Source organism: Nomascus leucogenys, chromosome 2, assembly GCF_006542625.1.
Source record: "Nomascus leucogenys isolate Asia chromosome 2, Asia_NLE_v1, whole genome shotgun sequence".
Classification (NCBI taxonomy): domain Eukaryota; kingdom Metazoa; phylum Chordata; class Mammalia; order Primates; family Hylobatidae; genus Nomascus; species Nomascus leucogenys.
The window spans coordinates 40,507,884-40,530,792 of NC_044382.1; the positions used below are offsets into that span (position 1 = coordinate 40,507,884).

The 22,909-nt window shown below is 43.9% G+C and overlaps 3 protein-coding genes across 5 annotated transcripts in view; 1 reads left to right on the forward strand and 2 right to left on the reverse strand.

Moving 5' to 3' along the window:
• The window catches only part of CDC23 (cell division cycle 23), a 31,932-nt gene extending 17,656 nt beyond the window's left edge, over positions 1 to 14,276 (forward strand). Inside the window, exons 10-16 of one of the 2 annotated variants that reach the window (XM_003266434.4) lie at positions 9,251 to 9,404; positions 9,520 to 9,639; positions 9,972 to 10,047; positions 10,374 to 10,435; positions 12,019 to 12,097; positions 12,173 to 12,292; positions 12,782 to 14,276. In XM_003266434.4, the coding sequence (XP_003266482.2) occupies positions 9,251 to 9,404; positions 9,520 to 9,639; positions 9,972 to 10,047; positions 10,374 to 10,435; positions 12,019 to 12,097; positions 12,173 to 12,292; positions 12,782 to 12,952 (782 nt within the window). In that variant the 3' untranslated portion in view covers positions 12,953 to 14,276. The remainder of the gene's footprint in view (positions 1 to 9,250; positions 9,405 to 9,519; positions 9,640 to 9,971; positions 10,048 to 10,373; positions 10,436 to 12,018; positions 12,098 to 12,172; positions 12,293 to 12,781) is intronic. The other variant, XM_030828661.1, reaches the window with a different exon arrangement.
• Positions 335 to 1,648, reverse strand: LOC101177069 (heterogeneous nuclear ribonucleoprotein A1-like). The gene is given in 2 exon segments (XM_030828669.1): positions 335 to 1,119; positions 1,121 to 1,648. Coding segments are annotated over 2 exon segments (963 nt in total). The 5' UTR covers positions 1,634 to 1,648; the 3' UTR covers positions 335 to 669.
• On the reverse strand, positions 13,774 to 22,808 carry KIF20A (kinesin family member 20A). 2 transcript variants are annotated; one of them, XM_012504870.2, is made up of 20 exons: positions 22,718 to 22,760; positions 22,074 to 22,259; positions 20,461 to 20,487; positions 20,398 to 20,406; positions 20,181 to 20,300; positions 19,448 to 19,586; positions 19,136 to 19,323; positions 18,919 to 19,048; positions 18,546 to 18,740; positions 18,328 to 18,439; positions 18,153 to 18,221; positions 17,804 to 17,947; positions 17,505 to 17,670; positions 17,233 to 17,397; positions 16,965 to 17,104; positions 16,720 to 16,822; positions 16,207 to 16,405; positions 15,863 to 15,954; positions 15,487 to 15,624; positions 13,774 to 14,821 (listed from the first exon to the last, which is right to left on the reverse strand). In XM_012504870.2, exons 2-20 carry the CDS (start codon positions 22,236 to 22,238, stop codon positions 14,504 to 14,506), a joined length of 2,619 nt encoding a protein of 872 aa, XP_012360324.2. In that variant the 5' UTR covers positions 22,239 to 22,259; positions 22,718 to 22,760; the 3' UTR covers positions 13,774 to 14,503. The 2 variants fall into 2 exon arrangements, with proteins under 2 accessions (XP_012360324.2, XP_003266480.2); XM_003266432.3 differs by having other exon boundaries at positions 14,201 to 14,821; positions 20,398 to 20,487; positions 22,718 to 22,808.
• Positions 22,809 to 22,909: the final 101 nt, after the last annotated feature.

Here is a 22,909-nt window from a genome sequence, read left to right on the forward strand (position 1 = left end):
CGTTCTGTTGCCCAGGCTGGAGTGCAGTGGTGTGATCTTGGTTCACTGCAAGCTCCGCCTCCCTGGTTCAAGCGATTCTCTGGCCTCAGCCTCCTCAGTAGCTGGGAATACAGGCACCCGCCACCACGCCCAGCTGATTTTTTTGTATTTTTAGTAGAGACAGTTTTACCGTGTTAGCCAGGATGGCCTCGATCTCCTGACCTCCTGATCCACCCTCCTCGGCCTCCTAAAGTGCAGAGATTACAGGTGTGAGCCACCGCGCCCAGCCCTGGCCATCATTTTAATTTAATCATTTTCTTTTATTTATTTATTTATTTATTTTTTACACAGCACATTAAAAAAAGACATTTATTCAGCGTCACGATCGGACTATTACATTTAGCAATCAACAGCATAGGTGCAAAAAAAAAAAACTACATTAAAACCCTTTGTTGGAATGCTTTACACTTTCCACAGAACAGAAACTAAAATAGCCTGTTATACAATTAGTCACAAATACAGTCCTCGAGTTTTTTGCCCATACACATGAGTATTTGTCTAAAACATGTCTTCTTTGTAGCAGCTAGGCCCTGCCACCACTGTGCTTGGCTGAGTTCACAAATCTGTTGTAACCTGTATCTTCCCTGTCACTTCTCTGACTCTCCTCTCCTGCTAAGCTTTGTTTCCTAATTAAAATCTTCTGCCACTGCCATAGCTACTGCTGCTGCTGGAACCACCATAGCCACCTTGGTTTCCTGGTTTTGCAAAGTATTGGCCTCCACCGCCATAGGGGCCAGAGCTTCTGCCTCCAAAATTTCCTCCCTTCATGGGTCCAAAATTTGAAGACTGATTGTTGTAATTGCCAAAATCATTGTAGCTTCCACCACCTCCAAAATTGCTTCCATCATTACCAAATCCATTATAGCCATCCCCACTGCCACCATATCCACCACCACCAGGGCTGCCACCAAAGCCACCACGACCACTGAAGTTTCCTGCACGACCAAAGTTGTCATTCCCACCGAAACCACCTCCACGACCACCACCAAAGTTTCCAGAACCACTTCGACCTCTTTGGCTGGATGAAGCACTAGCCATCTCTTGGTTTGACAGGGCTTTCCTGACTTCACAGTTGTGGCCCATTCACAGTATGGTATTTCTGAATGACAGTCTTATCCACAGAGTCATGGTCGTCAAAGGTTACAAAGGCAAAGCCCCTTTTCTTGCCACTGCCTCGGTCAGTCATGATTTCAGTCACTTCAATTTTTCCATACTGTTCAAAATAATCTCTTAGGTGATGTTCTTCAGTGTCTTCTTTAATGCCACCAACAAATATCTTTTTCACAGTTAAGTGGGCACCTGGTCTTTGAGAGTCTTCTCTTGAGACAGCTCTCTTTGGTTCCACAACTCTTCCATCCACCTTGCGTGGCCTTGCATTCATAGCTGTATCCACCTCCTCCACAGTGGCGTATGTGACAAACCCAAAGCCCCTGGAGCACTTGGTGTTTGGATCCCTCATTACCACACAGTCCGTGAGCATTCCCCATTGCTCAAAATGGCTCCTCAGGCTCTCATCGATTGTTTCAAAGCTCAACCCTCCAATGAAGAGCTTCCTCTGCTGTTCAGGCTCTTTAGGAGACTCTGACTTAGACATGACGGCAGGGAGAAGAGAGACTTTAATGATGCTTCTTTAGTGGTGTCCATGGGCCAATCATTTTCTATAAATAAGTTGTGGCTAGTTTTTATTAATATAAACATTGCACAGCTGGGTGCAGTGGCTCATGCTTGTAATCCCAGCACTTTGGAGGTTGAGGCAGGCAGCTCACCTGAGGTTGGGAGTTCGAGACCAGCCCGACCAACATGGAGAAATCCTGTCTCTACTAAAAATACAAAATTAGCCTGGTGTGGTGGCACGTGCCTGTAATCCCAGCTTCCTGGGAGGCTGAGGCAGGAGAATGGCATGAACCCAGGAGGTGGAGGTTGTGGTGAGCTGAGATCACGCCATTACACTCCAGCCTGGGCAACAAGAGCAAAACTCTGCCTTAAAAAAAAAAGAAAAAAAATTGCTTCAGGAAACATCTTTGTACATGTATGTTTATTTTTGCATGCTTATGCAACTATATCTATATAATAAGTTCCTAGCAGTGAAAGACTGGATCAAAGGTGTATTTGTTTTAAACTTTAATATAGCTAAAAAGCTCATAAGAATTTCAAATCTGAAGACGAGACTGCCTGTTTTCCTACATCAGGGTGTCTCAGTCTCAGCACTATTGACATTTTAGGCTGGATAATTTTTTTGTTGGGGGCTGTCCTATGCATCATAGATGTTAGCTGTATTGCTGGCCTCTACCCACTAGATGGCAGTAACTCCTTTCCCCCAGTTGTGACACCTAAAAGTGTTTCTAGCTATTTCCAAATGTTCTCTGGGAGTCAGAATCACCCTCGGTTGATAGCCATGGCCCTATATACTATACTTGGCCACACTATGTGGCCTGATAATCAGTTGACATAGACAGCTGAATGATCACTCCCAGGTGAAAGTAGGTTTGGTTGGTTGTGATTGAAAGCCTAGCTTCACTGGTTCCTGGGTCTTTGGTCACATTACATTGACATCATATATTTGTGCCTTTCTAGGTTAGGATATTGTTAATAAACAGATGGAATTTTAATCCACCAATCATTCAATAAATTTTTTTTAGCCCTTGAAGAAGTTATGGTTTAGTATAGGAAGTAAGCATTAATAAAAAATATAATAAATCCTATGAGAACAGGCCAGTCGCAGTGGCTCACACCTGTAATCTCAGCACTTTGGGAGGCTGAGGTGGGCAGATCACTTGAGGTCAGGAATTTGAGACCAGCCTGGCCAACATGGCGAAACCTTGTCTCTACTAAAAATACAAAAAAATTAGCCGGGTGTGGTGGCACATGCCTGTAGTCCCAGCTACTCAAGAGGCTTAAGTAGGAGCATCTCTTGAACCCAGGAGGCAGAGATTGCAGTGAGCCAAGATTGTGCCATTGCACTCCAGCCTGGATGACAGAGCTAGACTCCATCTCAAAAAAAAAAAAAGAAGAAGAAATTCTATGAGAACACAGATTAACAAGGAACAAATGATCTTTTCAGTATCAGAGCATTATAAATATATCATAAAGTCCATTATGGTGAGAGTGGGACTCCAGTTTATTCAGAAAGCATCTCTTTTGCATTTTCTGTGTGCCAGGCACTATGCCTTGTATTGCAATAGCTACCCCAGTTGCCTATTGAAGATGACCGGTAAGAAAACAACTATAATTCAATGCATTGAGTGTTACGATTAAGGTAAACCCAGGATGCTTAGGGAATACATAGGAAAAGCATGTAATCAGTCTGAGATTAGGAAGGCTTCTTGAAGAAGGTGATGCTTAAAGGATGGGCAGTATAAAAAGAACTCAAGAAGGGAGAAAGGTTGACTTTGGAAGGGCATTGAAGTGTACAACAGACATTGTGCTTGGGATAGTTCACTGTGCCTGAGGCATGGTGTGGGAGGTAAGAATGTACAAACGGGCCAGATCTTGAAGAGCCTTTGATGCCTTTCTAAAGTGGTCAGATTGTCACTTTAGAGTGATGACTGGAGCTGGGCACAGTTGCGTGTGCCTGTAGTTCCAGCTACTCAAGTGGCTGTAGCGGAAGGATTACTTGAGCTCAGGAGTTCGAGTCTAACCCAGGCAACACAGTAAGACCCCAACTCTTAAAAAAAAAAAATGTTTTATTTAGAAATTAGAAAAAAAAAAAAATGATGACTGGAAACAATGTGCTGGGAGGATTAGAAAGAGGCCAAGACTAGAGACAGAGGCCAGGTAGGAGGATGTTACAATAATCAAGTCCTAGGAACAACAGCCTAAACTGATGTATTGGCAGGAGGAATGGAGAGAGGCAATTGGGTTTGTTGGTTTGTTTGTTTATTTATTTATTTTGAGATGGAGTTTTGCTCTGGTTGCTCAGGCTGGAGTACAATGGTGTGATCTCGACTCACTGTAGCCTCCACCTCCCGGGTTCAAGCAATTCTCCTGCTTCAGCCTCCTGAGTAGCTGGGATTACAGCTGGGATTACAGGCGCCCGCCACCATGCCTGGCTAATTTTTCGTATTTTTAGTAGAGACAGGGTTTCGCTATGTTGGCCAGACTGGTCTCGAATTCCTGGCCTCAGGTGATCGCCTGCCTCAGCCTCCCGAAGTGCTGGGTTTCCAGGCGTGAGCCACTGCACCTGGCCGGCAATTGGATTTAGAAGTTATTTAGGAATGAGAACAAACAGGAATTGGTGATTGGGTAACCAGATTGATACCAGTGCCCTTTATTTTATTTTATTTATTTGTTTTTTGAGACTGAGTCTCGCTCTGTCAACCAGGCTGGAGTGCAGTGGTGCGATCTCGGCTCACTGCAACCTCCACCTCCCGGGTTCAAGTGATTCTCTTGCCTCAGCCTCCCGAGTAGCTGGGATTACAGAATGCACCACCACGCCTGGCTGATTTCTGTAGTTGTAGTAGAGATGGGGTTTTACAATGTTGGCCAGATTGGTCTTGAACTCCTGACCTCAAGTGATCCGCCCACCTCGGCCTCCCAAAGTGCTGGGATTACAGGTGTGAGCCACTGCATCTGGCTTTATTTTATTTTATTATTATTTTTTATATAGAGGCAGGGCATTGATCATAGCTCACTGTGACCTTGAACTACTGGGCTCAAGTGATCTCCGACCTTAGCCTCCCAAAGTGCTAGGATTATAGGCATGAGCCACCATGCTCGGCCCCAGTACCCTTTACATGATGAAAGGAAATAGAGATAGGGGACATAATGAACAATTCTTTTTTTTTTTTTTCCTTTGAGATGGAATCTTGCTGTGTCGCCCAGGCTGGAGTGCAGTGGCACAATCTCGGCTCACTGCAAGCTCCGTCTCCCGGGTTCACGCCATTCTCCTGGCTCAGCCTCCCGAGTAGCTGGGACTACAGGTGCCCGCCACCACGCCTGGCTAATTTTTTGTATTTTTAATAGAGACGGGGTTTCTACTACTATAACAATTCTTTTTTTTAACATATTTTTAACAATTCTTTTTAAAACAGAGACAGTTAAAATCAAAGGAAGCCAGGCATAATTACTAGCATCAGTAGTCTTAGTGACTTGTGAGGTTGAGGCAGGAGATGGCTCGAGCCCAGTGTTCGAGTCCAGCCTGGGCAACCCCATCTGGCTTTAGACAGTGAGACCCTGTCTCTATTTAAAAAAAAGAAAAAAAAAAAAAAAAAGGCCAGGCGCGGTGGCTCACGCCTGTAATCCCAGCATTTTGGGAGGCCGAGGCAGGTGGATCACAAGGTCAGGAGATCAAGATCATCCTGGCTAACACGGTGAAACCCCATCTCTACTAAAAATACAAAAAATTAGCCGGGCGTGGTGGCGGGCACCTGTAGTCCCAGCTACTTGGGAGGCTGAGGCAGGAGAATGGCGTGAACCCTGGAGGCAGAGGTTGCAGTGAGCCAAGATTGTGCCACTGCACTCCAGCCTAGGCGACAGAGCGCGACTCCATCTCAAAAAAAAAGGGCCGGGCACGGGGGCTCACAGTGCCTGTAATCCCATCACTTTGGGAGGCCAAGGCGGGTGGATCATAGGGTCAGGAGTTCGAGACCAGCCTGGCCAACATGGTGAAACCCTGTTTCTACTAAAAATACAAAAATCAGCTGGGTGTGGTGGCGGGCACCTGTAATCCCAGCTACTCGGGAGGCTGAGGCAGGAGAATTGCTTGAACCCGGGAGGCGGAGGTTGCAGTGAGCCAAGATCGTGCCACTGTGCTCCAGCCTGGGCAACAGTGAGACTCCATCTCAAAAAAACAAACAAAAAAATCAATATATATGAGAAGAATAATTATTTAGAAGCTTATTTTTTCTTTCTTTTAATAATCATTTGAGGTGAACTCCTTAATGAATTGTTATTTTCCTTAATATATCCGTAATGCCCAGTAAAATTTCTGCATACAGTCAATAAATGTTTGTTGAATTCAGCCCACCTACCTTAAAAATCAGAGCAGGGAACGTTAGATATGACAAAAAATATACGTTAGCTTTCATATTATAGCCAGTTCAGAGGAAGTGAAAAGGAGAAAGAAGGATGGAGAGGAGAAAAGGAAACTGAGGACCTGAGAGAATGAGACAATCTTAAGAGTAGAGTGATGGCAAGAGTCTCCTACTTGTTTAGTCCTGGCTTCTTTTGCTTTTATGTCTTGATGTGACTTGCTCCCTTCTATACCTGTCAGTCGCAGTCTCTACCTGAGCGGCAGCATTTTATTTTATTTATATATATATATAAAATATAAATATTATATAATTTATATATATATTATAAATATTATATAATTTATATATATATTATAAATATTATATAATTTATATATATAATATATATATTTTACATACATGTATACTACAGTATAGCACAGTTAAGCTTTGGACTCTGAGCCAGATTGCCCAATTTTAAATTCTGGTTTACATACCTAGCTGTGTAATCTTGGACAAGTTACCTAACCTTCTGTGCTTTAGTTCCTTCATCTGTAAAAGGAGAATAATAAAATGTGAGCCACTGTGCCTGGCCCATAAAGGAGATTTTTTAAAGTGCAGGGTTTCTTTTGCTTGCTGTACCTTTCCCCCTTTAAGTTACTTGTGTTAACATGTTCTCATGCCACATTAAAAGGAATATGTATATATACATATACAAGGTTTAATGGGCTGCTTGCTTTACAAAAATAGGATATTATATACATACTCTGCATTTTGGTTTTCTCATTCAACAGTATTTCATGAAAATCCTTCCTAGTCTTGGTGTAGCTCTTCATTCTTTTTTTAAAAAATATAGCTTGGGCCAGTGCAGGGGCTCAGCACTTTGGGAGGCTGAGGCAGAAGGATTACTTGAGCCCAGGAGTTCAAGACCAGCCTGGGCGGGTGGATCACCTGAAGTCAGGAGTTCGAGACCAGCCTGGACAACATGGTGAAACCCTGTCACTACTAAAAATATGAAAATTAGCCGGGCGTGGTGGTGGATACCTGTAATCCCAGCTACTCGGGAGACTGAGGCAGGAGAATCGCTAGAACCCGGGAGGCGGAGGGTGCAGTGAGCCAAGGTCGTACCATTGCACTCCAGCCTGGGTGACAAGAGTGAAACTCCGTCTCAAAAAAAAAAAAAAAGACACACAAAAAAACACATAGTTTTATTGAGGTATAATTTACATACCATAAAATGTTAAGTCTACATTTCAATGAGTTTTTGTAAATTTATACAGTTGTAACCATTACCATAATCCAGTTTAGAATACTCCATCACCCCAAAAGGTTCCCTCGTGTGTATTTGCAGTCAGTCCCATTCCCATCCCCCAGCAACCACTGCTTTGCTTCTTTATAATTTTGCCTATTCCAGGAATTTCATATAAATGGATTCTTGCAATATTTAGTCTTATTGTCTGGCTTCTTTCAGTTAGCTTTTTTTTTTTTTTTTTTTTTTTTTGAGACAGGGTCTCTCTCTGTCACCAGGCTGGAGTGCAGTGGCATGAACTCCTGGGCTCAAGCTTTCTCCTGCCTCAGCCTCTGGAGTAGCTGGGACTACAGGCATATATCACTGCACCTGGATACTTTTTATTTTTAGAGACAGGGTCTCACTATGTTGCCCATGCTGGTCTCGAACTCCTGACCTTAAGTGATCCTCTCGCTTCAGCCTCCCATCCATTAGCATGCTTTTGAGGTTCATCCATATTGTAGCATGTATCATTAGTTCCTTTTATTGCTGAGTAGTATTCCATGTTTGGATATGCCACATTTTGTTTATTCACCAGTTGATGTAAGACAGATGGCTTTTATACTTTCTTCAGCTGAAATCTTTCACTTCCACTTTTTAAGACCAATGAGAATAGAACTGCTTTGATTCTTGTGTGAGAGGGAAACTTAGAGCGCTACCTTGTTTTTTTTTTTTTGGAGACAGAGTTTCGCTTTTGTTGCCCAGGCTGGAGTGCAATGGTGCAATCTTGGCTCACCGCAACCTCCGCCTCCTGGGTTCAAGCGATTCTCCTGCCTTAGCCTCCTGAGGAGCTGGGATTACAGGCATGCGCCACCATGCCCAGCTAATTTTGTATTTTTAGTAGAGACTGAGTTTCTTCATATTGGTCAGGCTGGTCTCAAACTCCTGACCTCAGGTGATCTGCCTGCCTTAGCCTCCCAAAGTGGTGGGAGTACAGGTGTGATCCACCACTCCTGGTCAGAGTGCTACGTTTTTAACCCTTGAGGTACCTGTTTTTTTTTTTTTTGAGACAGAGTCATACCTCTTTTTTTCCAGATGTTGTTTTGCTCTATTACCTAAGCTGGAGTGCAGTGGCACGATCTCAGCTCATTGCAACCTCCGCCTCCCAGGTTCAAGTGATTCTCCTGCCTCAGCTTCTTGAGTAGCTGGGACTACAGATGTGCGCCACCACGCCGGGCTAATTTTTGTATTTTTAGTAGAGACAGGGTTTTGCCATGTTGGCCAGGCTGGTCTCAAACTTCTGACCTCAGGTGATCTGTTCACCTTGGCCTCCCAAAGTGCTGGGATTACAGGCATGAGTCACCGTGCCCGGCCTGGGTACCTCTTTAGAAACCTCGGCTCCAAGGAATATAGTTTGAAAACCACCGATGTAAAGCATAATCTAAGAAAATGTGTATATAGGCCAGGTATGGTGGCTCATGCCTTTAATTCCAGCACTTTGGGGGGCTGAGGCAGGAAGATCGCTTGAGCTCAGGAGTTTGAGACCACCCTGGCAACATGGGGAGACTGTCTCCACAAAAAAATTTAAAAATTACCCCGGCTTGGTGGCGTGTGCCTGTGCTCCCAGCTACTTGGAAGCCTTATGTGGGAGGATTGCTTGAGCTCAGGAGGTTGAGGCTGCAGTGAGCTGTAATTGTACTACTGCATTCCAGCCTATGTGACAAAGTAAGACCTTGTCTCAGAAAAAAAGAAAGAAAGAGAATGTGTATATAAATGCTGTATCCAGGTGATATTAAAAGGAATAAAAACTTGCAGTGTTTAAGAATACTTTTTTTTTTTTAACCAGAATGTGTGACAGATGAAATATATTTCCCAAGGGAATATTTCCTTTTTGTACAATTTGGATGTTTTGCCAGGACTTTAGAGGGAATGGGTTATGGTTTCACGCCCATTTGGTGGAATGCTATCTATTTTAATGGACTTTTATTTTTACCTTTCTGATTATTCATTTTTTTGTTTGATTTTTAATCAGGCAATTATTACAGTTTACGTTCTCAGCATGAGAAAGCAGCCTTATATTTCCAGAGAGCTCTGAAATTAAATCCTCGGTATCTTGGTGCCTGGACACTGATGGGACATGAGTACATGGAGATGAAGAACACGTCTGCTGCTATCCAGGCTTATAGGTGATTATCTAGAGGTGGTGAGGTAGAGCAGATTGCTGTGGTTAGGAGCTTCTAAACCTGCAAGTTGCCAACCTTGATTCTGCCTTCTTAACAACCTGTCTTTTCCATTTCTTAGACATGCCATTGAGGTCAACAAACGGGACTACAGAGCTTGGTATGGCCTTGGGCAGACCTATGAAATCCTTAAGATGCCATTTTATTGCCTTTATTATTATAGACGGGCCCACCAGCTTCGGTAAGCCTGGTCACTTGACAATGTGTCTGATATGGGAAGGGCTAATGACTTTTCTTTCCTCTTTTGATAGCTATTGACAAATCACAGTGGATGGTTTTGACTGTTGGGGATCTGAGTTTAAAGTTGCTAAATGCTGTTTGGTTATTTTCTTTAGTATATTTCACTAACGGGTTAATAGTATAATTATGAACACAAAGTAATCTATTATATGGAGCATCAGGTTAAAGACCAGTTGTTGCATAGCTTTGAAATAGTGGTGTACTGGTTCCTCAAGGGAGAACTTCAGTTTCTGTAAAAAGTCTTTGCTCAGACTGCCTGTTCTTCTTTCTCAGACCCAATGATTCTCGCATGCTGGTTGCTTTAGGAGAATGTTATGAGAAACTCAATCAACTAGTGGAAGCCAAAAAGGTACCTTAAATTGGGTCCTGAAGAATTTGAGTGGAAATCTGCTGTTTAGATGAAGGTTGGGCTATCTGTGCTGTAATTTTTCACTTATTCTGATCTAAGTGCTTAGGAAAGTATGAACATTTATAGATACATAGTCTGAAAGCAAAGCTGGGCCAAGGTCATCAGTGGGAATGTCAGTGTGTAGGCTGGACCTATCAGAACTAGTAAAAATGTCTTGCATTCTATAAATCTGAACTTCTGGGAGGCTTGCAGGGTCTTAACCTTCATATGATTTAGTTGTGGCACATGGGACAATGGTCAAAATGACCAGTTTGTTTTTTTGACAGTGTTATTGGAGAGCTTACGCCGTGGGAGATGTGGAGAAAATGGCTCTGGTGAAACTGGCAAAGTGAGTGAAAGGAGTGAAATGCTGTTGATACTTCTGTTGGCTTCTCTGGGATGGCAGGTCCTGCATGCTCTAGAGCCTCCCATCCACCCATTATTCTACATGGGTGTAGGGATGTAGCAGGATGTATGAATGCTGGTTTGTGAATGTAGCCATCTTGTGCCTAGAGAATGCCACTTCTGGCCAGGTGCAGTGGCTCATGCCTGTAATTCCAGCACTTTGGGAGGCTGAGGGAAGTGCATGACCTGAGGTCAGGGGTTCAAGACCTGGGAGGTGGAGGTTGCAGTGAGCCAAGATTGCGCCATTGCACTCCAGCCTGGGCAACAAGAGCAAAACTCCATCTCAAAATAAAAAAAATAAAAAGAGAATGCTAATTCTCTTGAAGGAGGGCAGTTGCTTTCCTATTAAAGCAAGAGATCAAGATTGATTTGAAGAAAGGATAACATTTTTGTGTCAGAGCACTCTAGGAAAACTACTTTCAGTATTAATTTCCTGATAAGGGCCAGAAAAATTAGGAATAACTCAAATAGTAGGCAAAGAGGTTCTTAAATGTAAAGAGGTTCCTATCTGGATTCTTAGGAAAAAAAAATTGAGTTGCTTGGTATCTTTTTTTTTTCTTTTTTTTTTTGTAATTTACAGATAGGATCTTGCTGTGATGACCAGGTCTTGAAGTTATTGGTCTCAGCCGGATTAGAGAGTAGCTAGGATTATGGCCCTATGCCACCATGCCTGGCCACTTGTTATCTTTTTTTTTTTTTTTTTTTTTTGAGATGGAGTCTTGCTCTGTCACGGAGGCTAGAGTGCAACCTCTGCCTCCTGGGTTCAAATGATTCTCCTGCCTCAGTCTCCCGAGTAGCTGGGATTACAGGCGCTTGCCACCACACCTGGCTAATTTTTGTATTTTTTAGTACAGACAGGGTTTTGCCATGTTGGCCAGGCTGGTCTTGAACTGGTGACCCACCTGCCTTGGCCTCCCAAAGTGCTGGGATTACAGGTGTGAGCCACCATGCCCAGCTTTTTTTTTTCTTTTTTTTTGAGTCAGAGTCTCACTCTGTGGCCCAGGCTGGAGTGTAGTGTTGTGATCTTGGCTCACTGCAACCTCCACCTCCCGAGTTAAAGCAATTCTTCTGCTCCAGCTTCCTGAGTAGGTGGGATTACAGGCACATGTCACAATGCCCGGCTAATTTTCGTATTTTTAGTAGAGGAGGTTTCACCTTGTTGGCCATGCTGGTCTCAAACTCCTGACCTCAAGTGATCTGCCCTCCTTGGCCTCCCAAAGTGCTGGGATTACAGGCACTAGCCACCTTGCTCTGGGTATTACTAGATAATTTTTGCAAGGATGTATTATCTAGCTTAGATACTAATATTTACTAACTCTCCTTCCATCATTAGCAGAGTAATGATTCTAAGCTTTGATAACAGTAACTATCATATCTAATACTATTCCAGTTCCAAGAGTGTCATTTATGTAAAAATTGATACTTATCTATGTATTGTTATTTTTTTGGTCTTATGTACTTTTACTTTTTTTATCAGTAAGTTGCTTTGGGATATCATTGGTACTTAAAGACCAGTTTCTTTTGTAGGCTTCATGAACAGTTAACTGAGTCAGAACAGGCTGCCCAGTGTTACATCAAATATATCCAAGATATCTATTCCTGTGGGGTATGTATCATACCATGAGAATTGTATTGCTGATATTATTACTGTCACCTCAGTCATTTTGCTTTCCCTCTCTAGGAAATAGTAGAACACTTGGAGGAAAGCACTGCTTTTCGCTATCTGGCCCAGTACTATTTTAAGTGCAAACTGTGGGATGAAGCTTCAACTTGTGCACAAAAGTGTTGTGCATTTAATGATGTGAGTATCAGTTCTTTAATAAAAGGTTTGAATTTTAGGCTAGAACATTAGATATTTAAGTGGAAAGCCTACCTTGGCCAGGCGAGCGGCTCACACCTATAATCCCAACACTTTGGGAGGCTGAGGCAGGAGGATTGCTTGTGCCCAGGAGTTCAAGACCAGCCTGGACAAAAAAGGGAGACCTTGTCTCTACAAAAAATAAATTTCGCCAGGTTTGATGGTGCATGCCTGTGGTCCCAGCTACTTGGGAGGCTGAGGTGAGAGGATCACTTGAGGCTGGGAGGTCGAGGCTGCAGTGAGCCTTGATCACACCACTGCACTGTAGCCTGGGTGACACAGTGAGACCCCATCTCAAAAAAAAAAAAAAAAAAAACAAGCAAGCCTACCTGCCTGCCTTGATCTGTGGAACTTGTATAACAGCATCTTAATAACTTGTTTTTAAGACTAGCTTTGGACATGTTTTGAAATATTTCCCTGACTTTGTTGCAGACCCGGGAAGAAGGTAAGGCCTTACTCCGGCAAATCCTACAGCTTCGGAACCAAGGCGAGACTCCTACCACCGAGGTGCCTGCTCCCTTTTTCCTGCCTGCTTCACTCTCTGCTAACAATACCCCCACACGCAGAGTTTCTCCACTCAACTTGTCTTCTGTCACGCCATAGTTGGCTACTCTCAAGCCAGCACATTGTTAGACCCATCTTAATTAAGCCTTACCTCCATATAAAGAACAGCACGTCTGTTCCAAGGACCTCAGCTCTTCTTGTTTCTACAGATGGCAACAGCTCCATAGGGACAGCTTGTATAATTACCTTCAGAGGCCAACTGACAGAATCCTGGCAGGAACAGACATTATCTTGCCAGTTAGAAGTACTTCTGTCTCACTTATGTCCAAAGAGTGGCTATAGATCTTGGCCTTCTTCCCTGAATACTTTTTTTTTTTTTTTTTTGCCCCCAAGAAAGTCCCTTTTATAGCACTTTAGCACAGGCAATGCTACAGGAACAAAGTTTCAATGCTGCTGAGAGTGAAAGAAGGAAAGTCTGCCACTCTACCCTGAGCTGGCAGTAGGGCACTGAGTACCCTAGGAAGAAGTCAGAGCAATGGATACAAATGACCTTGCTCTTGGATTTGCTGAGCATGATCCCTATTCTGATGTCAGAGATTAGGTTTAAATGGAATAGAGCTATCCATTTGTTCTTACTCTCTAGGGAGACAATCTTCCAAAACAGTTTTCGGGGGGGTCTTCTAAAGCTTTCAAATTGGAAGTAACTTACTAGAGTTGAATAAAAGAAGGGCAAAAATAATCTCGCAGAGCTTGGAACTGCTGATAGCCCTTACTGAGGGCAAAAGATGGCTATATTGTTAGCTATACTCCTACCAAAGCAAGCAAGGAGATAGGATTATAGTCAATTTCACGGACATTTGGAAATAACATTTATGATTATACAGACAAGAATAAACTCACTTCAAGCTGGTCTGTTTTAATAAATTTTCAATGTAATTGTCTATTTTTTTCCCTCCCATCTGCAACAGAATACATTTTTTTCAGCCTTTATCTAGATGAGGTAAAGGGAATCATTCTTATGGTGCTCTTGGAGAGTTTCAGGCCTGTGCATGTGTGTACAGCAGGAGGTAATACGCTATGTCTGCTGTAATATATTTGCACAGTAGATGCTATGGATCACTCTGAGCTCAGGGTCCAGACTTTATTCTTATTCCCAGAATTTTGTGTTACCTTTTTACCTCCTAACATATGACACTTCATCTTATATTAAGGAAGGTTTAGAATATCTAATACAACTTGAATTCATTTGTTACTAAGCCTTCTTAGGCAAGTTGTATACTAGTTACTGGTCTCCACTGCCATGCCTTTTCAAGGTTTCCATGGTCCAGAATGATGTTTGATTCTTAATTTTTCTGTCCCTTTTATAATTTGTTTTAATGATTTTGCTACATTTGGAATTCAATAAAAAATGTGAACAATAATATCTTTAATATAACTGTTTTTGTGTGCATAGAAACCATATAAGTAAATAAAAAAAACATGAGATTACATAGGTGGTTATAATACAAAAGTGGGAAAAAAGCTAGTGTCTGAGTATTGCATCCTGGATATAATTCCTGATATATGGTAAAGCATAAAAGAGACCTATTTCTTCAGGACAGTAGCTGACCCACCTCAGGGCCACGACTGCTCTTCTCTTTCCCCACAGCCTCAGTACTTTTTGCCAAAAGGCCCAGATTTGAGTAAAGGGGAGCGCCGTGAGCGTAGGATCCGGGCATAAGGGCTGCAGTCTGTTGAACTTTGGCAGGTTGGTGTTCGGGGAAGTAAATTTCGAAGGAATGGTTTCTTCCCTGGTGGTTGTTGGTTTGGTTGCTGGTTTTCCTGGTTGGTACCAAGGCGCTTTTTGGCAGAAACCTGGCCTTGGAGTTTTAGCACAGTGTGATACTGCTCAGCAATACATGCTGCCTTCTTCCGAAGGTCCAGTTTCACTAGCACCATGTTGTTCTGCAGTTCAGCCAGAGTCTGGTCCTAAGGAAGATCAATAAAGTTATAGAAAACACTTTTGTCTGGTATATTAGAGAAACGAGAGGGCTAAGGGTAATACATACCATCCATTACTAGTTACTAACAACTGTTTCTTCAAAGATTAAAACTCTTTAAAGTCGGAGCTTATAACTGAATAAGGAGACATTTTCTGAGAACAAAACATAAGCAGTGCTGAATAGGACATCTTCTAACACATAAGGTAGTATGGGCTTGAGTAAATTTAATTTCTAAGTGCCTCAGTCTCTAAATGTCAAATGTTGAGTTTAAGATATACAATTTTAACATTTTAATCTCTCTGGAATCAGGATGCATCTTACTGATGAGAAATATCATATCCAAATTGTTACTTTTTTCTTAGTAGTACATAAAATAATGGTTTCTTATAATCAGTAGCATCTTAGATGAAATATGACAGTAACTACCTCCCTGAGGTGGTTGTGACAGAAAATACCTATAAATTACTTAGCACAGTGCCTGGTGCTTAGTAAATGCTTAACAAAGAATAGTTATTTTTATTTTGCAAATATACTGCTCTCACTATAAATTCAGCCTAAAAATCTTTACCTTTTTCTTCTGGTCCTCTTTCCTTTCTCACATATACACTGGAGTGGGCTGGTAGGAGAAGTAGGTATATAGTTTGCCCTAACCTGTTTGATTAAGATGTCATCACAAGTGGTCAAGGCTTGACGAAGTTTTCCTGCCCCAGTGCTGTGGCAACAAGCTCTCTCTGCTGATTGGAGAGACTCACCAAGTTTCTGAAGCTCTGTCCGCAACAGCCTTATATTCTGAAAAAGGAGAAGTAGGAATCATACTGTGGCCAAGAGAACCAGGATAATGATCTGGAGGGGTCAGGTAGCCATTTGAAGAGAAGTAAAATTAGAAAGGCTAGTCAGCTGAGTGAAATAGCCACTCTCCAGAACTGTGCACAAAAAAACATCTTGTCTTCACATGAACCAGTGATAGAGTGTTGGATGTGGGAAATTGCCTTAGGTAAGAGTTTGGTAAACAGAGAACGGTAATTACCTTCTGGCCCTCTTCTAACTTCTTGTCCACATCAATGGTGAAGGGCTTGGCTGAGGGTGGTGGTTCTAACATTTTCTGATACTTATGCAACTCTGAGGGAAGGAAACAGGAAACTTAAAATATGTGGGGTTTTTTTTTAGCCTTGGACTAACCTCTTTAACTGAGTTAACAGTAGCTTGCAGCAAATATAAAAAGTGAGGCTATGTGCATCCTAGATTGAAATGTCAGGGGGATGTAGCTTGCAGTTTAGGAAATTATGTTAGAGCAGGAGTTAGAAGGCCTGGGTTTGAGTAACAGCTCTTCTCTGAACCACTGTTACGTTTCCTGCCTGTCTCTTTCCTCACCTTCAGTGGTAGAGTTTAGCTCTGCTTTGCACTGCTGTAATTTAGCTTTAACCTCCTGAAGCTGCTGGGTGGAGGCAGAAGCTGCCAACCTTTGTGACCGCCGTAGGGACAATTCAGACCCTGATTGCTGATGGGCCACTGACTGTTGTCTGGCTTCCTGCAAGAGAGCTTCTAGCTCTTCAATCTTTTCATCCCGCTCCTAAGAGGGAAGCAGAGAGCACAATTCTTTGCAGAGTCAGAAAAATATTGCTAAGACAGATGACTGAACAAACAAAGCACTTGTGACACTGATCCCTTGAAAACCTGTTGTTAGCACTTAATACGATTTCCTGGCCAACTAAACCCTTAATCAATTCACCAAACATAGATTGAACCCAAAGCACTATGGGGAATAGAGAAAAGGGAGTTATAGATTCCTGCCCTTACTGGAGTAGTTTATAAAATCTCTTTACTTCAGGCAAGCTAGTGATGGAAATCTGAGCAGCTAATTGGAGCTGGCTCAGGGCAACTCACTTGAATCTCTTCTTGGTAAAAACTTGTCAGTGACTCCTTGAGGATATTTAGTTTTTCTTCATACATTTCCTCCAATAGTTCCTTCTGGGTGTCCAAATGTTCACTGTCAGAGGAGAAAAGAGAAGTAAGTGAAGGTTCTGAGGAGTGAACTTGGGGAACAGATCTTGGGGCACAACTCCACCTAACTCTTTACTTCCCAACCTCTGTCCCACGTGACAGAGCAAGAGGGGTCACTCAGCTAGTACCTGCACCACTGTTCCCGCTGTTGCATCTGTTCTACCATCTCATTGCATATTTCATCTCGGAGATGCATCTCCAGCTGTAGCTTTTCCTGTCGTTCCTTCAAAAGCAGTGTCTTCATGGCTTCCACTACTTGTAGGAGCTCCTAGGAGAGACACACGTCAGAGGTCATCAGATGCTCATGCCCTCAAAAGGCACAAGCCCACCTGGAAGGCACCATGGAAAAATGTGTAGCTACTAAGCTGCTACACTAAAGCTTTCTTGTATTCTCACCTCTTTGCCATACATGGAGATGTCAGCTTCATTTTCAATATCATCATCAAGGCCTCTGTCTGCCTTAGCCCCTTTCTCTAAGCTGGGGGATGCTTGAAGACTATGTTCCTTGATGAACGAGTGCAGGGATGGGAATCCCAGTTGCATAGGTGGGGCATGCACAAGCTAGAGGGAAAAAAAATATCTTACTTGACTCCATAAGTAGTCCCTAGGAGCTTTCTTAGAGTTACCAGTTCCAAGTGAGCACACCCATCACACCTCTAGCTTCTCACCTGGCTAGCAATGGCTGAGAACTTGGCCACATGAAGAGTTTCATCATAGGTAGATGCACAGGGATTCACATTGACAATCATGCAGGAACGGCCTCGGCCTGTGAAGAAACCTTGGAACACTCGAGTCAACTTGCTGTCACGGAAGGGAACCAGGTTCTGCTTTGACCTGGCAGAGAATCAGAGATAACAGAGCTGTGAGCAGAACACCAGCCCTTTGGGTATCCTAGCACCATCCCCAGTGGTGACCAGGAAGTCTCTTAGCAAATTGCAGAGCCCAGGGCTTATAGTCAAAAGCTCACCGGTTCTGCTGGTTTTGACGAAGGGCAGCAATACAGCGGCCCAGGGTGTGCAGAGAGGTGTTAATGTTTCCTGCTTCCTTCAACCGTTCACCACTCTTCTGATCTTTGCAGCGCTCTGAGCCAGCCAGATCACAGAGTGACAGCCTAGAATGATGCACAGGATCTGACGTAAGGGCCTCACATGTTATGAGCCTTCTGGCCCTTTGTATAATTCTGGAGAGGGGACGGCCCACTAAGAATCTCTGTACCCAAAGAAGGAGAACAAGTAGTTCCCCCGAGGACCTCCTCCATGCTTTCCCAACTATCATTTATGGCCAAGAAGCCCAAATTTCTAAATGGATAAACTTACTCGCTGATCTTGGGGACTATATCTCCTTCCCCCTGAAGGTGTAGGATCCTGATTGAGAAGATGCTGTGACTGGAAGTTAAGAAAAACAAAAAGTCATTGCACATTTTCCATGACCAGGCAGAGGACTAATGTTTCCTGGAACACAGTGAAGAGTTTATTCTTACAATCTACTCACCTGCGGCTGGAGTTCTGGTTGAGGTGGGTGCTGGCAAAGCTCTGGTTCTTCCGACCCACTTTCAGGAGCTTCCAGGCCTCCTCAGCATCTTGCACATGAATCCAGTTGAGATCTGGGGCCAAAGAAGAGAGGCGTAAGATGGGAACATCCAACTCTTTTGCCAGTCTCTCCCCAGTTGCCCTCCAGGGTTCATGCCAGCTTCCCCCATGTTCCTTTACCTTTCACATAGGGATTGCCATTTTGATCCTCGCATAGCCGCAAAGTCTGCCTCTTGCGCTGTTGGCTAGGTGGTTCTAATAGGTCATAAAGCAGTTCGTTGTAGATCTCAAAGAATGAGATCCAGACAGAGAAGCGAATGTTTGCTGGGACAGGTACTGGGGCAGTGTCTGGCTGTGCCCATCGATGACTTGTTTCTGGAGAAGAAGCCAATGTATAGGGCATCAACCTAGAGCATTTCATCTCTCTTTTGGCCTGCAGGGGCCTTGGAAGGCAGACCTCAGATTGCAACCTCTGGTCTGTATTCCTGGCAGCTATTAGGAACAGGGAGTGAGTTCCTAGTATTTCTTGGCAGAGCCCAGTCATGGTACCTACCATCCAGCTGGCTACTGCTGGTACACTGACTGATAGAAGAAAGCCCAGCAATGCCACTGTCGAAGCTGGTGCTGGTACCTATCCGACTTTCGATGTAGACACTCCTCTTCAAGGAAGTGGACAGCTCCTCCTGGAGGGGCACAGGGAGAAGGTAAGCACAAAACTTCCCCGAGATTTGTACCCCCTACCCCCACTGCCATGGATACCAATGCTTTACCTCTTGGAGGCCTCCATTTAGCAGGGACAGCTTCTTCATTTCCTCCTGTCGGATCTGCTTGCTGTCTAGCCAGATTACCTCATTGGAGAGCAAGGGCTTCAGATCAGGTGTTGGATGAAGTTGGCCTTGGAGGCTATTGAAGATCAGCGCTAGGGACCGGGGGAGAATCCCTCCATCCTTGATGGTACCTAGAGGCATATGAAAGATGGACAGCTGAGGCAAGTGCTCTTCTCCCCCTAACTCAGAGTCTCAAAAGGTAAAAACAACACCATTACCAGCCAATCAGGAATCCTGTGAAGCCTTACTACTCACCTTGAATCGTGTGGGTTTTCCCTGAGTTAGTGACTCCATATGTATAGATGAGCCAGTTCTGCCCTTTGAGTACATCCTTTACCATCTCCTTCACAGTTAGGTTGAAGAAGGACGCCTGTCCCACTTCTGGCCCAAAGATCTAGAGAGAGACCCAGTTTTTTAGAGGCCTCTCCTTCATCTCCCACTTGCCTCCTGTGCAGAGCCAGCAGATATATTCCTTCCTGAGTGGTTGGCTCTGGAGACCACTCAAGCAGCTTCTTCCAGCAGTGCTGCTGGCTGTTTCCTAAACATTGAGGACTCAAGCACTCTCTGCTAGTCCATCTTTCCACCAAATCAACAAACACTTAAGGAATGCTATGCCCTAGGCCTGATGCTGCACACACAATGGGGCAATATAATGGCCCATAAGTGTGGGCTTTGGAGATACATGGATCTAGACTCAGGTCCTAACTCTACTAGTGACTAGCTACATGGCTTCAGCAATATTACATTCATTGAGCCACACTATCCTTGTGAGGAAAATAAGGAAATAATGATAATAACAATAGAATTTTTCAGAATTGATATACATATGTCACTTGACACATTGACTAACACATAACTAGGGCCCTCAAAATTGTAGGTGTGCATATACAAGGAACTCACAGTCAGGAAGAGAAGCTTTCCCTCTAAACAGGGAATAAAGTTGCCCTTACATGTTGGTCCTTTGTTCACAAACCAGTACCCTCCATACCTGGGAAAAGGTGAACCTGTGTGTGGCTTGGCCAATTCCCCGCTCATTGCTCTTCAGGGCAAAAGAGTCCTTGGGTGCTTGTAGAACAAGAGTCTCCACATTCTCAATACGGACACAACCCTAAGAAGGGAGAAAATACAGTTGTCACGGAAGGCATTCCTGGGAATCTTTTGTACTGCATCATTTCACCTGAAATCCTCCCTTCTCAGACACTTACCTGATCTTCCTGTCGTTCCAACTCTGAAGGTAACAAGGGCCTAACCCTCAAGTATACTTTCACCTTCTCCATAGTGTCCTCAGATGGAACCTGTGGCAGAATTCCAGCCCAGAACCACAGATTAATTTCAGCAGTTACATCTGAGCAAATGGGCAAACAGTAGTTTCTAGGAACTATGATAACACTACCCCATTTTACCTCAAATGTCTTTGTGCAGCTACTCTTTGGTTCCACAATCATTCCAACCCACATGGACATTTTTACTACTTTGTCACCCTTCCCTGTCTCATCATTATCCTGCAAACGTGGCTTGCCACACCAATGATCTGAGTTAGAATTTATTGACCGGTATGAAAATTGCTATGTGATATTAAAGCAAAGCAGAGGCAAACACACTTGGATTTGAGTCCCAATTCCATGACTTAGTAACCATGAGACCTTGAACTATGAGTTCTTGAAATTCTTTGCCTCAGTTTCCTCATCTGCAGAATGGGGTTAATAATAGCACCCATGTCATTCATTCAACAGATACTTAGAGGCCAGGTGCAGAGGCTCACCCCCGTAATCCCAGCACTTTGGGAGGCCAAAGAGGGTGGATCACCTGAGGTCTGGAGTTCCAGACCAGTCTGGCCAACACAGCAATACCCCATCTCTACTAAAAATACAAAAATTAGCTGGGCTTGCTGGTGGGTGCCTGTAATTCCAGCTACTCAGGAGGCTGAGGCAGGGAGAACTGCTTGAACCCGGGAGGCGGAGGTTGCAGTGAGCAGAGATTGTGCCACTGCACTCCAGCCTGGGCGACAGAGCGAGACTCCATCTCGAAAACAAACAAACAAAAAAACCCAAAAAACAAAAAAGCCCCAGATATTTAGAGTGCCTACTATGGCCTAGGAACTGTGAAGCTCTGATAGTCCATAGTGAGAGACATCATTAAGGACCATGCTCTCATGGAACTTTATAAGTCTCTAAGAGAAACTCTACAAGAGCACAAAATGTGACAATGTATGTTAATGTTTAGCATAGGACCTAGTACAGTGTTTCTCAACCAGGGTCATTTCCACTCCAAGGGCCATTTAGCAATGCCTGAAATGCCTGAAGACATTTTTCGATTGTCACAAATGGGAAGGCACTACTGACATCTAGTGGGTAGATGCCAGGAATGCTATTAAACATCTTAAAATGTACAGGACAGATCCCTACAAGAACTGTCTAGCCCCAAATGTCAATAATGCTGTGACTGAGAAACCCTGGCCTAGCAGGAAACCTACAACAAACTGAAGCTATGGTGATACTATTAAAACCTGAACATACATTCCACTTACATAATGCCTATATGACCTTGTGCAAATTATTTAGCACAACTGGGCCTCAAGGCAAAGAGAGATAACTATTATTCCCTGAAAGATTAACTGAGAGCATGCACTTGAGGGTATTTCATTAATGCAATGCAAATAATAGTTCTTCTGGACACACAACTCTTAATTTTTTTTTACTTGTCATGCCCTTAATTTTTTTCCTTTTTTTCTTTTCATAGCCATTTTGTCCTAAATGCCCTTAATTTTGAATTGATCTCAGACCTTTAGGATTGCTAGTCTTTGACCTCATACTACCCTGTATGGACAATTATTGGCCTGAGGATATCACTTTCTGCCCCAGCCACTCCCCAGTTCCTTTACCTGCTGCTTGTCCTCTAGGGAGGTAGAGATGACAGAGCAGTCTGATAGCAGGTTCTTGCGTACCACAGACCCCAAATCTGCAGCTGTGGACTCAAACATGGGAGAAACTACGACATCGTCATCGGACAGCAAGCCCGCTGGCGGAGAAAGGATCCCTTGCGACATGACGGCAGGGGCAGCCTAGGTCTAAAAAGAGACCAAAAAGTGGGCAGGGAGAAGAACCTTTAGGGACAGAAGGGGCCGCGAATTTTAGGTAATAAGTCCCTTGCTCCATGACACCGGGTCCGGCTTCCTACTTCCTTTCCCCTCCAATTATCGGCAAAGGGGAAGGGAATGAGAGAAGTTCACTTAATGAACAATTGAGAGAAGTTTGAGGAGGCATTTCCGAACGCGAACAGAAGTCCACAGAAATCTGGCTCCAAAAGCAGTAGGCCACGCCTTAAAGTAGGGCACCTCGCCCGCCGGTGCTGTGGAGGTGGTGTCAGGATCCCTCGGCTCCTTCTCTAACCTCACCCCAAGGACCACCGTGAGAACAGAGATGCAGCATTAAGAGAAAAACAGATGGCTGCAGCTCCGATTTCTTAAAGCCTATTCCGCGCGGGGAAGAGCTGGTAACCCGGGCTCCAGCACAGCCGCACACTCACCCGAAGACGTGCCACTTGCTCCTCCTGGGGTACCGGCTCACTCACACCTAGTCGCCAAAGCTGGACTTTCGCAGCCGGAGAGCACAACTCCGCCCACGAGGTGCAGCTTCGTTACAGATACAATATTTTAAATTACGCGCTGCGTTCATTCGGCCAATCACATAGGGAAGCCTGCAGCTACCAATCCGCGTA

Coding starts and splice junctions, on each gene's coding strand:
- KIF20A (XM_003266432.3), bottom strand. CDS start 22,238: ATGTCGCAAGGGATCCTTTCTCCGCCAGCGGGCTTGCTGTCCGATGAC. Junction 20,301..20,397: donor TGGAACGACAGGAAGATCAG/GTAAGTGTCTGA, acceptor CTCCCTTCTTAG/GGTTGTGTCCGTATTGAGAA. Junction 15,955..16,206: donor GCTAAACTCTACCACTGAAG/GTGAGGAAAGAG, acceptor TCCTTCCCTCAG/AGTTGCATAAGTATCAGAAA.